This window comes from Mustela nivalis (assembly GCF_964662115.1).
Source record: "Mustela nivalis genome assembly, chromosome: 18".
Classification (NCBI taxonomy): domain Eukaryota; kingdom Metazoa; phylum Chordata; class Mammalia; order Carnivora; family Mustelidae; genus Mustela; species Mustela nivalis.
Genome location: NC_139037.1, coordinates 247,118 through 264,116, shown reverse-complemented (window position 1 = coordinate 264,116; position 16,999 = coordinate 247,118). Strand labels below are relative to the sequence as shown.

Here is a 16,999-nt window from a genome sequence, read left to right as displayed (position 1 = left end):
GTGTAAAGATCACTTTAAGAAAGAGGGGGAGCCTGGGGGACTCAGTTGGTTAAGCGTCTGCCTTCGGCTCAGGTCATGATCCAGGGGTCCTGGGACAGAGACCCCCTCAGGCTCCCTGCTCAGTGGGGAGTCTGCTCCCCCCCCACGCCCCTTGCTTGTGTGCCCGCCCCCCGTTCTGACAAATAAATAAATAAATAAAATCTTTAAAATAGGGGCGCCTGGGTGGCTCAGTGGGTTAAAGCCTCTGCTTTCGGCTCAGGTCATGATCCCAGGGTCCTAGAATCGAGCCCCGCCTCGGGCTCTCTGCTCGGCGGGCAGTCTGCTTCCCCCTCTCTGTCTGCCTCTCTGCCTACTTGTGATCCCTCTATGTCAAATAAATACAAAAAAATCTTAAAAAAAAAAAAAATCTAAGTTTCCTGTGGATGGTCTCTCCAGCCAATCTCCTAAACAAATAATGTAAGGCCGGTTCTAGAAGGACCAGAAGCATTACAATCTGGGGAACAAGGCAGGAAACAGACTCCTACTTCCTGAAAAGATTAGAAGATTCTTTGTCTCATCTTCAATTTAAACTTAAACTCTGAGTCTAGACTCGGGAACTCATAAGGAGCTGGCATCCATCACCAAGAAAGTTTCAGGAAAAAGGAACACCTCTTCTGCAATGTAAAAAAAAATTCACAGGCTACCTATATGGAACATTCCACTTCTCCTCTAATTTTCTACTTGTACATTTTGTCCTTCAGACATTCCTGGCAATGGCCAGGATCTGCTGGCTCAGAGAGGAGCCGGGGATAGGGCCCACTCTAAGGGAAACGCACCCAGAAAAACAAGTGTGACAAGAGACAGCCACTCTGAGCTGCTGTCCAGGACAGCACGGCGCCCCTGCTCTCACCCAAGTCTGACGTGCAGATCAGGCCGTGAGCTCAGCACGCTTGCCACAGTTTCTACTTCGCTTTTTCTGAGCACATTTTAACGTTTGAAAATAACTGCTTAAAATGGAGTCCACAGAAAGTCAGTGGCCTCAGGCCGAAGCACCGTACAAGTAACAGGTGCCTGCTCTGCCTCCGCCTCACTTGTGGGCTTCCCCAGCTCCCTAGACCCTCCTTTTCTGGGATCTGAAAGGACAAATTCTTGTGACTGGACTTCTCTCCATGAAGTGCCCTGAAGCCACACGGCCAGTGCCCGGTCAACATGGCTCTGGGGCTTTTCTCTTCCCGGAAGGGGGAGCTTGGGTGCTGAGAAAGCTACCTGACAACCCCTTGTGAGTGGTTGTGCCTCCCAATTCAGCAGATCATAATCTGCATATTTTAAACACACCAGCAATAGGCCCCCAAACACAATGGGGCAGCTGACGGACTGTATCAAAGCTCGCACACCATTCAGGGGTGAGCAGACCCATGGAGCAGGTCCAGGTAAAGTCGGTTCCATTCCAAATTCCTAGGCTAGGGTGGGGCTGTCCATTTCCCACAGACCCTCGCAGCAGAAAGCATTCCCATAGACCTCAACTTTGCCCATGAAGCTGTCCCTGGTGTGCACTTACCAGAAAGCATAGTCCGGGCAATGTCAGTGTCCTGAGTGGACGCTTCCATCTGCTCGCACAGAAGGCACAGGTCCCTGAAGAGCCACGCAACCGTGGACTGGGTGTCGGCATGACTAGGGACAAAGCACGCAGCTCACCCCGGGCTCACCACTGTCCCGAACCCATCAGGCCCTCTTCTTCCACACACACTTCACTAGGAAGCCTAAGCACCGAGAACTAGCTGGCAGCCCCTTGGCCGTGCCCTGACGTCAGGAGAGGGCCAATGACACCGAAGAGCCGGCGGGGAAGCTGCTACTGGCATTAAAAAGAATCATTTTTAAAGACCATAACTGGAACAGCTGACTACTACCTGGGGAAAAAAAATAAATAATCAGAAAGAAAGAAAACAGCAGCAATTTTAGGCTGTCACAGGACAGACGTTGGTCAAGGGCCTCAGTCATGCTGAACCATCTGGGGAGCCTGGATCTGGAAGCAGGAGCAGAGGGGTGGGGGGGTCCCCACCTGACAGACATGCGCTGTTCTGGGGCCAACAACATCTGGCACCTTTTCCTGTGCTTGGCCTTATGTGTACCCTCTTTGGACAACTGTCTGTTGAAATCCTTAGTCCATTTGTAATTAAACTGTCTTTTTATCATTGAACTACAAGAGTTCTTTATTCTAGATACTAGATTATCAGATATGCGATTTGCAAAAAATGTCTTCCATTCTATGGACTGTCTTTTCATGGTCTTAACAGTGTTGACACAAGTTTTATAACTTGGTGAAGCATTAATTTTCCTTCTACGTTTCCTTTTGTTGCATGAGTTTCAGGCATCCTGTCCATGAAACAACCGCCTAATCCAAGCTCATGCAGACGTAACCCTAGGTTTTCTTTTAGAGGTTTTAGGGCTTTAGCTCTCACGCCGAGGTCTTGGATGCACGATGACTTAGTTGCTGTGTGTGGTGTGGAACATGGGTCTGACTTTATTCTTTTGCATGTATATGTTCAGTTGTCCCAAGACCATTTGTAAAACAGACCATATCCCCCCATTCGATGTCTTGGCACCCCTTGTCAGAAATCAACTGACAGGGCACCTGGTGGCTCAGTGGGTTAAACATCCGACTGTTGGTTATGAGCTCAGGGTTGAGATCGAGCCCTGCATCGAGCTCTGCATTCAATATGGAGTATGCTTGGGATTCTCTATCTCCCTCGGCCCCTCCTGCTTGTGCTCTCTCAAATAAGTAAACAAAGCTTTAAAAAGATAACTAATGATGGGCACACCTGGGTGGCTCAGTCAGTTACGCGTCTGCCTTCAGCTCAGGTCATGATCTCAGGGTCCTGGGATTGAGCCCAGAATTGGGCTCCCTGCTTGTGCCATCTAATAAGTAAAATCTTTTTTTTTTTTTAAAGATTTTATTTATTTATTTGACAGGCAGAGATCACAAGTAGGCAGAGAGGCAGGCAGAGAGAGAGAGGAAGAAGCAGGCTCCCCGCTGAGCAGGGAGCTGAATGTGGGGCTCGATCCCGGGACCCTGAGATCATGACCCGAGCCGAAGGCAGAGGCTTTAACCCACTGAGCCACCCAGGTGCCCCCTAATAAGTAAAATCTTTAAAAAAAAAAAAAAAAAAAAAATCAATGACCGAGATGTAAGGCTTTACGTCTGGACTGGAAATCCTGACCCGCTGCTTTAGGTCTACCCTTGGGCCAGCTCCACAGGCCAGCTCTATAGTAAGTTCTGAAAACAGGACTTAGGACCCCCCCAATGTTGTTCTCTCTGAAGAATTTTTGGCTACTCAGGGCCCCCTGTACCTCCACTTCAGTATCGGAATCAGTTTGTCCATGTATGGAAAAAAGCCAAATTAGGTTTTGTTTTGTTTTTTTAAAGATTTTATTTATTTATTTGACAGAGAGAGATGACAAGCAGGCAGAGAGGCAGGCAGAGAGAGAGGAGGAAGCAGGCTCCCTGCTGAGCAGAGAACCCAATGTGGGGCTCGATCCCAGGACCCTGAGATCATGACCTGAGCCGAAGGCAGCGGCCTAACCCACTGAGCCACCCAGGTGCCCAGCCAAATTAGGTTTTGATGGAGATCAAACCGCATGCTTCACTTAGTGTTGGGGGCGGGGGACGCTGCCCTCCTAACAATATCAGGTGTTCCAGTCCATGAGCAGGGAACGTCTGTTTCTCTAGCTCTTAGAGCCAGGGGCCCGAATGAAATTTTAACTTCCTTTCCAGATTGTTCACGTTCTTGTATAAAAACACAACTGAGGGGCGCCTGGGTGGCTCAGTCAGTTGGGTGGCTGCCTTCGGCTCGGGTCATGATCCCAGGGTCCTGGGATTGAGCCCCGTGTCAGACTCTCTGCTCAGTGGAGAGCCTGCTTCTCCCTCTCCCTCTGCCTGCTGCTCTGCCCACTGGTGCTCTCTGTCCATCTCTCTAATAAATAAAATCTTAAAAAAACACACACACACACAACTGATTCTGAATGTTGGAGCAGTTTCCTACAACCTTGTGAAAGCTGCTGACGCGCTAATACTTCTCAGTAGTGGTTCCCTAGGCTATTCAATACGCAAGATGCGGTCCCCTGCAGACAGCTTCGCTCTTCCCCTCCCCATCTGGACACTTGTTTAAATCCCCTATGCCCAGGTGCATGGGTCAAGAAACGTGTTTTTCATAGTTAAAATTTGTCAGCCCAAGTCCTGGGCCTTATAGCATTGTTAGACCTTTCCTGCTCCAAGATTATAGGGTCATCTTCCATGATTTCTTCTAGTATTTTCAAAATCTCATTTCCCCCTGTGATTTACCTAGGATTTTTTTGGTCTAAGGGGAAGACCCAACTTTTCAAATCCAGATGTGACCCACATGTCACCACACCACTGATTTCAACATGGGCTTTTCAACAGTGCTTCAGGGTTCCCCAAATTAGACACTCCGTTTTCCCTGACCTGATGACAAATCCACCCATGTCTGGCTTTCTGCAAGGCTGCCAAGAGCACAGCAGGCCAGAGCTCCCAAGGCCTCCTCTGTGTGCATTCAGAGAAACTGAGTCACCCTCCTCCTCCTTCCGGCAGGGGTGCTCGGCTCTCCCATCCGCAGCCCTTTATGAACAGACTGAGCACCACACTGGGGCTCCGGCAAGTCTGTCTCCAGCCTCCTAGGTCATTTATCACGGGTCCTTCTGCCTCCAAAACCTCGCTCCTCCTCGCTTCTCTTCTACTGCCCTCTGTAAGCGGCCACCTTTGAATCATGGGACTTCAGGAGGAAATAAAAGTAGGTACACACATTCTATCAACCATATTTATCTGAATATCTCTTTTTAAATTTTTTTAAAAATTTTCTATGGGGGGGGCGGCTGGGTGGCTCAGTGAGTTAAGCTGCCGCCTTCAGCTCATCAGGTCATGATCCCAGGGTCCTGGGATCAAGTCCCACCTCCAGCTCCTCACTCAGCAGGGAGTCTCCCACTCCCCCTGCTTGTGTGTGTGCACTCTCTGTCTCTCTCGCCCTCTCTGACAAATCAATAAATCTTAAAAAAAAAATTCTTTTCAGGGTGCCTGGGTGGCTCAGTTGGTTGGGCAACTGCCGTTGGCTCATGTAATCTTCCTAGAGTCCCAGGTTCGAGGCCTACACAGGGACCCCTGCTCAGCGAGGAGTCTGTTTCTCCCTCTGACCCTCCCCATGTCGTTCTCTTTCTCATTCTCTCTCTCAAATAAAGTCTTCAAAAATATTTTTTTTCTAGGTAAGAAGTTTATTTTATTTTATTTTATTTTTTGTAGTAATCTCTATACCCAGCATGGGTCTCAAACTCAAAACCCTAAAATCAAGTCTTATGTTCTTCCAACTGAGCCAGCCAGGCATCCCCTTTAAAAGAAAAAATTTTTAAAGATTTTTATTTATTTGAGAGAGAGAGAGCACAAGCAGGGGACCAGCTGGCAGAGGGAGAACCAGGCTCTCCACCAAGCAGGGAGCCTGATGTGGGACTCGATCCCAGGACCCTGGGATCACGACCTAAGCCAAAGGCACATGTTTCACCGACTGAGCCCCCCAGGTATCCCTCCTGTGATATATTTTATGCAAAGGAAACATTACCAAGTTTGTACATGACAAGGAATTTGATTATAACAAATGTTCTCTTTAAATAATGAAGAATTTCTCTCCATGATTTTTGGCTTTGATTTATAAATAAGTCATAATACTCTAGATCACAAAAAGTAAGTCCTATAATACTAAGGTAAGGTAAAAAAATCAATGGTACACTACCTTTCCAACAGCTCCGGGAGGCTCACAATGTTCTGTACATGAAGACGCCATACAGCTTCAAGCAACAAAGAATTCTGAAGAAAATAAGAGTAGTACGCGTCTTTCATGCACACATTTTCCTACAAAGTGCAGAGCCCCTACACTGAACTCCTGGACCCTACGGACAACTGGGGTGGAGTGACAGGCACAGCCCCAAACACGTACATGGTCACTGTGGCTTCAGACTTACTACTCCCGCTCTTCACCTCCCCAACCGCCAGTACCCTGTCCAGTCCCTAGTGTCCCCTGCTTCTAGGACTTAGTCCCCTGTGCCCAATACAAGATCCCACAGTACAAACTGAACATGGCAACCTCCTTTCTTCTTTGGACCCTTTGGTGGTTCTTCGCAGCTCTCAGAACAAAGGCCTAGTCTTGGACACAGCACAGGACCCTTATAACCCGGTTTCTGTGTCTCTTGTTCTCTGTCCCAGCGAGCTCCCCCATCTGCACCGCAGCACCCTTGCCCCTGTCCCCAGGACATCTTGCTCAAGTCTCCTGTGTCCCATGGCCTACTTTGTCCAGCTCGCCTTCACCCAACAAAACAGCACTCCTCCTCCACACCCCGTGCAGCCACCAGCTCTCTACAAAGCCTTTCCTGCCCCCAACCACGCAGCCACCCACTCTTCCCTGCACACCAGTGGACACCTACGTCATGGCAACGCACAGACATTCGGCTGCCCTCCCTCCAACTCCACAGCTGCCATCGAGCACAGGGACCACAGCAACACTGACACAGCTACAGACACATACGTCAGGTATGCCAGATAAAAGAATGGGGGGCCGTGAGCGCACCGTCACCTGGGCTGTCCTTTCCTGTCACTGTATTCTTACTGATCGCATTTCATAACGGGTTACCTTGAGTACTTTCAACTACGCAAAAATCTGTAAACCTACTGAATTCAAAATGCTTCAAAACAAAGTAAAAATAATTTTTTAATTCTAATTTTCTACTTTACTATACCACCATGGGAAGTTGCTCATAATTATGCCTAAGAAGAGAGACCATGTTTCTGTGGTAGAGTCTGATAAACATTACTAACGACGGGTGAACACTGACATATACGGCCACTGAAGGCCCTTTTTCCCCCCACCCACAGAGACATGAGCTGAATGCCTCCCCTCGCGCCCGTGATTCATGGGATGCTTGGTGGAATCCCTAAGAACATGCTGGGACTCTGCTGTCTCCGCTCAACACAAGACTGAGAAGCCCCTAGAGGCAGAGCCGTACTGTCAGATTTTTACCTGGACTTCACAAAGCTCTTGACAGAAGGAGAGACGGGAGAACATTCCATGAGCTAATAAATACTGAGCCACCTCCAACAAGGAAGACAGTTTCTTCTGTAAAGAGAGATTAAATCTTAAAAAAAGCAAAAAATAAAGTACCTGAAACAATATTTAAGAAATGTCCTATTACCCCAAATAGCTCAGAAGTAACGAGTAAGCACTGTTAGTTCCCGGTGCCGCGTCTTACCCTTTGCTCTGTATCCAGCAGCACCTTGTGGGAGGGCTCGCCACTAGACGCACAGATCTGCACGATGCTGGACACCATTGTCCGGATGGACAGCACAGCCACTGGGACACCCAGTTTCGAGGCTTGATCCTGTAAAGCAGAGCCTTAAAGACAGAACAAAAACCCTGAGACAAACTACGTCTAAAACAGAAGACCTAGGGTGTAAAAAGCCTTTTTACCTGTAGCTACCAGCCTCCTGAGCACCCAGCCCCTGGTCCACGATCCATGAAGAAATTGGGGCGCCCGGGGGGGGCTCAGTCGTTAAGCATCTGCCTTCAGCTCAGGTTTTGATCCCAGGGTCCTGGGATCGAGCCCCATTCTGGCTTCCTGCTCTCAGGGAAGCCTGCTTCTCCCTCTCCACCACCCAGCTTCTGTTCCCTCTCTCGCTGTGTGTCTTTCTGTCAAATAAATAAAATCTTAAAATATAATAATAATAAAGAATGCTGAACAGCCTGAAAATAATGTCTACAAGCACATAGCTTTCTAATTTTTTTTTTTAAAGATTTTATTTATTTATTTGACAGAGATGACAGACAGGCAGAGAGAGGGGGAAGCAGGCTCCCCGCGGAGCAGAGAGCCCAATGCGGGGCTCGATCCCAGAACCCTGAGATCATGACCCGAGCCGAAGGCAGAGGCTTTAACCCACTGAGCCACCCAGGCGCCCCCAAAATAGTTTTCTAATTTAATTGACTTCCAAAACTAAGGTTTGTTTGTTTGTTTTTAAAGGACAAGTAAACTCTAGCACATGCCCATTATCTTCAGGGTCCTGAAAACGCATACCAATATGCAAATTAAAACAATTAATAGTACTTACAAAGATTCCAAATGACAATATTAGAAATTATCAACTACTGGGGTCAAGAGATTATTCATGGTAGAAGGGGGAAAAACGTTGATTTCTAGCCATTCTTTTTCCACAATGAAGAAAACCATCAATCAAACAAAAAGGCAATTTACTGAATGGGAGAAGATATTTATAAATGACATACCTGATAAGGGATTAATACCCAAAATACATAAAGAACTTCAACTTAACACCAAAAAAAAAAAAATTTTCTATTAAGAAATATGGAGGGGCGCCTGGATGGCTCAACTGGTTAAGCATCTGCCTTCGGGTCAGGTCATGATCCCAGGGTCCTGGGATCCAGCCCCGCATCAGGCTCTCTGCTCAGCAGGAAGCCTGCTTCTCCCTCTCCCATTCCCCTGCTTGGGTGCCCTCTCCGGCTGTCTCTCCGTCAAATAAATAAATAATGTCTTTAAAACAAAAGTGTGTGGCTGAGCCTGGTTCCCCAGAATGGTGACACTAAGACGTGAAATTCAAACACAGGGCAGTGAAAATCAGTATGATCCACCCAAAACCTGTAGTGATCAGGGCTCAAGGTGAGTCTGTTTACAGTTATTTTAGTAAATACTTTAGACAAATTAATAAATTAATTAATACCATACCGAAATGACAGTCACTTCCTCATAAAAATGTGAATGTCCAGAAAATAACTGATTTTTTTGTTATTCCACAGAACTTCCCTGATCCCGTTCTCAAACTGAAATGTCCTGAAATACTCCCAACCCCATCCCTCTGGCTTCCCACCTGCTCTCTCTGACCTAGCACAACCTGTTTCCCCCACCTGCATGAACGAGGTACACATTACAGTCTCATGTTTTTCCAAGGGACACGTTGGCTCCTCCTGCTTCTGAGTCCCACGTTGAGTCAAACGCTGCTTTTAAATAACAGCCTTATATGCAACCCAAGCAGGTCCGGGTCCCTTTACAGAAAGCTGTTCCGTAACTATGTGCTCAGAAAGCTGAGCTCTATCTTACCTATGAATGAACTAGAAAGACCGGCCGAGGCCTCGGGACCCATCGACTGATCGAGACACAGAGTTTTACAGGCAGGACCTTCTACCTAGAGACCAAACACAAAGAACTGCAGTTAAAGTTCAAGCTGTGTGTGCATAAAAACAATCGGAGCCAAAGGCACATGGTTCAGGGACTGAGCCACCCAGGTGCCCCGAATAAACATTTTTAAAAGGTGAAACTTGCCCAAGCTTTCTGAAAGAAACTACCTTCACTCTAAACTCACTTCAGGCCCCGAAAGGTAAGCGCTGACGGTCTCTTCCTCACCTGGGCCACACTGAGCGGGTGCTTCTCCCAGAAGCTCAGGGGGCTTTCCGGGCGTCTGTTCGCGTCCATCAGCCTCAGCTGGGGCCAACCCATCCTTACCTCAACCAGCAGGTCCTTCAGGTTCAGATGGCGTCTCAGGAGACGCGCGGCTGACTCCCGCAGCTCCCGCTCCCTGGCGGGCCCCGGCGGCGGCCTCCGGACCCTTCCCGCTGTGGGGAAATCAGGGCACACATCAGAGCACCCCTGAAGCCCTCCCTCCAGCGGACTCGGGAACATTCCAGACCTGTTGAGAGGCACCCCGGGGACCCAGTGTCTCCACGGGGCTCCTGTGCATTCCGGAGCGTCGCCCATTTCCTGCGGGAAGGGACCGAGGCCTCTGCCAGGGGCCCTCGCCAGAGAGCAAAGGCTAGCCGAGGACACAGCAGAAGCGGACACCCCGCCCCCCGCCCCCATGGGTTCCATGTGAGTCCTCAGGCCTCCTGCCTGCCCTAAAGGAAGAGCGAAGAGTTAGCCTGTAGCGATCCCGGTCCCCCAAGACCGGAGTCTCCCTCGGGTCACAAATGTCCTAGTGATTCAGGAGGAAGAGGCTCTCCTACCAACAGCCCAACTTCCAAAGACCCGCAACTCGGTTCGGAAGCCCGGACACTGCCTGCCCTCGGTCAAACGCGGGGAGGCCCGGAGGAAAGGAGCTGCCCCCGAGCGGCACTTGTTCTAACCCTAGAGCCCCCGACACGCCCGCGCGAGCGCAGGAAGCTCCCGGGGGGCGCCTGCGGGGAGGACGAGCACAGCCCGGCCGGCCGACACCCTGACCGCCTTCCTCGGCCCCTCCGAGCGCCCGCTTTGTCCGCAGCTCCGCAGCTCCGAGGACAGCGTCCGCCCCTCCTCGGGTCACCGGGCAGCAGCCCCGCCTGCCCACGGGTCCTGTCGCCGCGTCTGCAGAAGCCGTCGTGCACCGAAGCATCCTTCCTGGGTCGAGAGCTCCGGACCTCGCCGCACCGGACCTCCCTCGTACCTGCTCACCCCGGGAGCGAGGGCGGTCCCGCCGGCCGGCCCCGAGACACACGCGCGCGCGCCGGCCGCCTGGCAGCGGGACACGCCGGCCACAGCCGAGGAAGCCAGTGCGGGCCGGTCCGCCCACAGCACCGCGCCGCGCCCCGGGGCACTGCCTGGCCCTGAGGCCCCGGACTCTGGGGCTGCGGGACGCCCGCGCTGCACCTCTGCCCGCGGCCCGGACGACCTGTCCCTGCACGTCCGGCCGGCCGGTGGCCAGCCCCGCCGGTGCCCAGGGGCCGGCGGGACGACGACTGGGGTTCGGGAGACGGCACGGGGCGCAGCGGCCGGGGACCGCGCCGGCGCAGGCTGTGAGCGAAGGGGGTCTCCGGGCCCGGCACCACCCGCCCTCCGGCCCCGACGCCCTCTTACCCAGCAGCTCGGTCCAGGTCCTCCTGCGGCCCCCGAACCCCGAGCCCGAGCCCGAGCCGGAGCCGGAGCCCGAGTCCGGCGCGCGCGGGCCCGACATGGCGGGAATGCGGCCTCCGCGCGGCCCCCGGCAAACGGCCCGCGCCGCCTCCCCATTGGCTGCGGCCTGCGCGACCTCCCCGTTTCCTGCGCGCCCCCCGCCGCCCCATTGGCCAGCGGCTCAGGCCACACCCCCGCCGAGGCCCCGCCCCGCGGCCATGTTGGGAGCGGCGCGGGCGCCCTGTCGGGGTGGCGGAGCGGGGGGCGCTGTCGGGGCGGCCTCGGGGCGCGAACCGGTGTTGGGGCCGGGTCCGTGCGCACGCGCGCCTCCGAGGCCTTGCGTGACCCGTCGCTGCGCCTGCGGGGTGCCGGCGTCTGGGCCTGCCCGCGGGGGAGACAGCGCCCGCCGCCCGCCGGGCCCGCCGGGTCTCGGGACCGCAGAGCGCCCCGGTGCACGCCTCGGGCCTCGGGCCGCCGACCGGCCCCCGCAGAGCCCCCTCCGCCGCCCGCTCCGCGCCCCGGTCGTCTCCAGACGAGCCTCTCCTGGCCGTGTCGCCGTCCGGGCAGAGCCCAGGAAAGGCCTCGGTCTGCCTTCGCGCCCTCGCCGCGGGCCCGGCCGCCGGCGGGGCCCCCGTGGATCGCGGACACGCGGTGTTCCCCGGAGCCTCTCCGCCCCTCCTGTGGCCGTGTCCGGGGAGCTCGCGGCGGATCTGCTTCTTGCCTGAGGCTGGGGCCGCCGAAGCTCGGGCGGGAGGCCTCCGGCGTGGTCTGCGCACAGCGCGGGGTCGGCGGGCCGCGCACCGGGGAGCCCGGGGCTGCCCCCGGGGCTGCGGGCCGCAGACGGACGGGCTCGTTCCTGCCGAGACCGAGGTGCGGGCGGCCCGTCGGGTGACGACGCAAGGCTCCCCTCTCACCCCGAGCTGGAAGGGCGCTTCGGATCCATCTCCAGACGGCACCGTGTGTCACGGTCGCGCCACGTGGAGAGACGAGCCGGAGTGGAGGGTGCGTGGCAGGTGTCCGGAGCCCTCGCGTCGGGGCAGGGGTGCATTCGAAGGTCCGCTGAGTGGGAAGTCCCAGGTCTTCCCTCTTACAGGAATCGTCCCCCGGAGCACCTCCTCTGCTTGTGACACTCCGGTCCAGCTGTGTCGGGGACTTGCCCCACGCAGTTCCCTGGGACACTAGCCGAGGGCCCGCCACTTCAACACAGTGTCAGATCCTGCCGGGGCAGGGCTCCGTCTTAGTGCTCGGCCCCCCTTCGGCCCACGAATCGGGAGTTCCTGCCGCTGCCTCCTCAGGTTTGGTTAATTTGCCGGAGTGGCTCACAGAAGTCAGGGAAACACAGTTACCAGATTATCCAAGGCCGTGGCAAAGGGCACAGGTGAGCAGCCGGCGAAGACAGAGACAGGGGAGTCCCCAGCACAGGCCCGCCGTCCTCGTGGAATTGGGGCACATCCCCCGGCCATGTGTTCCCCAACCTGGGAACTGAACACTATCCTTTTGGGATTTCACAGCAGCTTCCCGATGGAAGTGTGATTGGTCATTAACTCCATTTCCCATTCCTCTTCCCTCTCCGGAGGATGGGCCCGAGCTGAAGTCGCCAGGTTTCTGATCAGACTTGGTCTTTCTGGTGAGAAGGGAGCCTCCCAGGGGCCCACCTAGAGCCTGGTCATCAGAACAGAAGGCCCTCCTAATGTCACCACGTAGGGATTTCTTTCTTTTTTTCTTTATTTCTTTCTTCTTTTAATTTTTTTTATTATTTTTTTTATCACGTCAGAATTTCTTTTTTTAAAGATTTGATTTATTTATTTGAGAGACAGAGATCACAAGTAGGCAGAGAGGCAGGCAGAGTGAGAGGAGGAAGCAGGCTCTCTGCTCAGCAGAGAGCCCGATGCGGGGCTCGATCCCAGGACCCTGGGATCATGACCTGAGCCGAAGGCAGAGGCCTTAACCCACTGAGCCACCCAGGCGCCCCGATCACGTCGGAATTTCTAAGAGCTTCAGGAATTCTGGTACCGAGACTCGGGGCAGAGACCGATACGCATTCTCCATTGCCTCACAGATGGTGAGAAGAGCTGAGCCTCCACATCCAGGTTGTCACACAGGACCATGCTGTCAGCCGTGAAGACCCATGTTGCAGGAGGACCTCAGAGGGCGCCCCACCGTCCACTCTTGGATTGGCGCCCCAGCCCTTGGGGAGCTCTGCACTTGGAGACTGGTGTGCAGACTCTGACCACCCTGCGTGAATGCCACAAGGCCCAACCCAGACCTGGAGTCACACCACTTGCCAAAAATGACCACATGATGTCACGAAGCGTGATATAAACGGGGCAACATTTGGTTTGTGCTTTGAGTTGCAAGAAATGGCCACAAATTATCTCTCAGCCTCAAGAGGTGGGGTCTGTTTCCCCATCCCTTTGCTTTGGGTCAGCCCGTGAGTAACGTGATCTGAGCAGAACCCTAAGAGGAGCATGGGCTGTAGAGCTGTCTGAGCTCCCCAAGGAACACACCTGAGCCAGCCTGCCTGGGCACGAGGCTGTGGAGGCGAGGTGGGCGCCCAGCCAACAGTCCCAGCCCCTGGCGGGCAGTGTGTCCACCACCAAACCTGGAGACGAGGCCATCCCAGACTGCTAGCTGCCAGCCAACTGCCTGCTGCTTTAGCAGTGGAAGTGAGGCTGGTGAGTGCAGAGGAATGGCCATGGACCCCAGACTTATGCCCCAAGCAGACGGTTGTTGCTTTAAGGCTCTAGGGTCTACATGCTTTATTACAGAGCAATAGATAACTGATTATACTGGACCCATCCTCTGAGCAAGGGAAGTTACAGACAGGAAGCAAGGCCCTCACAGGTTACAGGATTTGCCCGAGGACACAGCTAATGCACTGCAAAGACAGGAGAAGAACTCAGGGCTGTCCGATCCCCGGCTCTTCCACTAGAGACATGGGCACATGGGGAGGGGGAGCCTCCTGGGTTTGCATTCCAAGAAATTTCTACTCTTCGCGCTCTGTGCTCCCAAAGGCAAGGTATTGGGAGAAAGAGAACCCAGACTAGACTGGCGCCCTCCCTCCTGTGCCCTCATTTCTCGCCTCTTCTGGGCACTTCTGTCCAGCACAGGGGGCTCTGTCCCCTTTCATGTCACTGTCTGTGTGGAAATGGGCAAGAACAGAGGGAAGGTGTGAGGATGAGTGTCTCCTTGGCATTGCCCAGGTACCAGGAAAAGACTGAACAAGACTGAGTCTCTTACAAACTCTGAACCCCAGTCCAGCCCCATATGGGACATAACCAAAAGCTTTTACGGCACAGGAATCCATCTAAGCACGTGCCTTAGGGACACTCCTCAAAGCCCTTGGAGGCACAGAGCCCATAGACAGTCCAGTCCCCAGCTTCCCAGCAGCCTCGGGGGCACCAGATGATCCAGTCTGTGAGAGCCATCCTGTCTCTGGCAAATGTGGCTTCTTTGCCTTAAAGTGAAGCCCGCTTTGGCCTGTCCACCTACCCATAGGCCATGTTGACCGCTCAGATCTCATTAAGCACAACGACTGAGACACACAAAATAGGGCCTTGGGTTCAGGGCCAAGAATATGAAATCAGGACCCATGAAGTCCCCATGAGGATTTCAGCCAGCCCTCTTGCATTCTGCTGGCCAAGCATGAAGATGTGACCCGTAATGGCTAGAAAGTACAGATCAGCTCATCCAGAGGCAAACATTCGTTCTCCTGGACAACCCTCCCAACAAGTCTGGTGGTGCGAGTTGGGGCCCTGTTAGGAAGCTCGCCCCACACAGCTGCGCCCCTTCCCACCTCCCACCCTGGCCATGTCTCAGGGAGACTAGACCACACCCCAAGCCGCCCATTCTAAGCACCTTTTGGATTATTTGAAGAAGGAAGTTTATGAAGTTGGGGAAACACCCTTTCCACCTGGCCCCGAGTCAGCTGAACAAAGCTTTTCTCTCTTCACTTCCCCAAGCTGCTGACAGGAATGGAGCCCTGAAATTTTTAATTAGCCATAAAATCAGACTTACTCATGTTTTCCTAATGCTTGCAAATTCCAAAGTGTGGACACAACGGTCCATATTCTCGCAAATCACTAAAAGAATTTCTCGAAGCAGCTTCCGTGGGAGCAACAGTTACCTAGCAGGCTCTGTGCTGTGCTCAGAACCCTGGGGCCTGTGCAAAGCCCGGGCCGCCAGGCCTGCTGCCCGCCCTGGGCTTGTGTCCCACCTGAGTCAGGTTTTATGTCTGCTGTCATGTTGTAAGCCCAGTGTGGTGCTCCTGTTCACCTTTGGCTTCCGGTGATGACACGAGAGCCTGCATTCCTGTCTGTAGGGCTGTCGTGTTGTGGGAAAAGCTGGCCAAAGGTGTTTGGTGCTGTGGTGGGCTCTGAGTCCCGAACACAGAGGGGTTCGAGCTGAGGAGGTAGCAGGATTCACAAGAACCTCTCCTGGAAGCACCAGATGACTCAGAATGAAAAGAGACAGAAGGAGACTTTCAGGCTCCATCTCCCCATGTATAAAACTGGCCTGACAGATGCCCCGTGTTCTGTGCTTGTCTGCACACTCAGGCATGTGTGCCAACGTTCAAAGACCTGTGTCCATGGTCTGGAGTGACCTTACTACTCGATCTTGGAGCTGGGGACTGGCTGAGACCTGCCGAGGGGGTAGGCAAGCAACAAGACCCTGTTTCACCCAAAATGCTCCTTCCGGGGCGAATGCCTCCTCATCTCTACTACTCAGCACTTGGCAAAGAGCAGCATACATGCTTCCGTGGGCACTTTTCAGTGGGAGCCATCTCTATGGAATGAGGTAGGTGGTCCCCTGCCACTCACAGCCACATTCAGAAGCCCCTGTCGCCAAATACCTAGAGTTGAGTGGACGGAACGGGAGACGGAGACGGATGGGAAGAGAGAGGCCAGTCTGTGCTGGAAACCTCTGGAGGACCCGCCACACGGCTGGACAGAAAAGCCACAGCATGAAGCTTGGCCTGTGTGCACACATTCCACATGTACATGTACACACAGACGTGCCACACGCAGTCTCAGCCTACCAGACCCCTCCCAGCAAGGTTACCTTCCATGACCGCAGCGAAAGGAAGGACGGGCCGGAATTCTTAGCGATTCCATGCTGTGAAAATACGGGGTTTGCAGAACCCAAGGGGCAGGTGCTCCCAGCGTCTGTGGAAGGAGGCCACGTTCACACGTGGCTAGAAATAGCCAAGGTAGGAACCTCGTCTTGAATAAAGCTAGACCACGTGGGAGGTGAGCCAGGAGAGAGAACTGCTCCCTCCCTATCAGAGCAGCTGTGAGAGGGGGAAGGGGGGCCCAGGCCCCAGGAGGTGGGAAAGTGGCTCCTGGTAGCCAAGGGACCATTTGCACTTCAAAGACACAGAATTTAGATAGAAAAACCCAAAACAGGGAAAGGAGCTGATTCAGCAGAAGACTGTCAACTAATACTGAATATTGCCTGTGGCCCCTGCTTGGAGAATGGTGACTCTGCAGGCCTCCCTTACCAGAAGTGAAGGCAGGGGAACAGGAAGACTGGACCGGGAACCACCCTCACTCACCGGCAGTCCCGAAGGCTGACCCCTTCCCACTTCTCAGCATAAATCCAAGCCCCTAGCAATGCAACCACTAGAGCCTCCACTCACTGCTTCTCAGGCATGGTGTGGGGAGGAGGTAAGAGGTCTTCTCTGTTGCAAACACAAGGGGTGTTAGGCCACAATTACAGAAGTAATTGACAAATGACACTGAAGGAACCTGCTTGTGTTCCCTCTCTTGCTGTGTTTCTCTGTCAAATAAAATCTTAAAAAAAAAAAAAAAAAAAAAGTATTTCATGGAAAGAGAGCACAAGCAGTGGGAGAGGGAAATGCAGGCTCCCCGCTGAGCAGGGAGCCTGATGTGGAACTTGATCCCAGGACCCTGGGATCATGAGTTGAACTAAAGGCAGACACTTCAACGACTGAGACCCCCAGATGTCCCTACTGCACATCTTTCAAGAAAGTTTTCTGGGGCGCCTGGGTGGCTCAGTGGGTTAGGCTGCTGCCTTCAGCTCAGGTCGTGATCTCAGGGTCCTGGGATCCAGTCCCGCATCGGGCTCTCTGCTCAGCAGG

At 53.6% G+C, this 16,999-nt stretch overlaps 1 protein-coding gene and 1 long non-coding RNA gene across 10 annotated transcripts in view; one reads left to right on the top strand and one right to left on the bottom strand.

Annotated features, from left to right (window-relative positions):
- FANCA (FA complementation group A) overlaps positions 1-11,012 on the bottom strand; it is a 61,464-nt gene extending 50,452 nt beyond the window's left edge. For 3 of the 9 annotated variants that reach the window (XR_014305696.1, XR_014305697.1, XM_082711435.1), the window contains exons 1-7: positions 10,864-11,010; positions 9,541-9,650; positions 9,139-9,223; positions 7,282-7,424; positions 7,053-7,148; positions 5,772-5,845; positions 1,538-1,650 (exon numbers count right to left, since the gene is read on the bottom strand). Coding sequence is in view for 6 of the 9 variants with exons in the window: in XM_082711435.1 (XP_082567561.1) it covers positions 1,538-1,650; positions 5,772-5,845; positions 7,053-7,148; positions 7,282-7,424; positions 9,139-9,223; positions 9,541-9,650; positions 10,864-10,960 (718 nt within the window). In the remaining 3 variants the exon portion in view is untranslated. The other 6 variants (XM_082711437.1, XM_082711438.1, XM_082711434.1 and 3 more) reach the window with 5 other exon arrangements.
- A 1,094-nt stretch (positions 11,013-12,106) lies between these two features.
- On the top strand, positions 12,107-16,715 carry LOC309853749. The gene is made up of 2 exons (XR_014305917.1): positions 12,107-12,277; positions 12,901-16,715. It is a non-coding gene; the product is annotated as an uncharacterized lncRNA (long non-coding RNA).
- Positions 16,716-16,999: the final 284 nt, after the last annotated feature.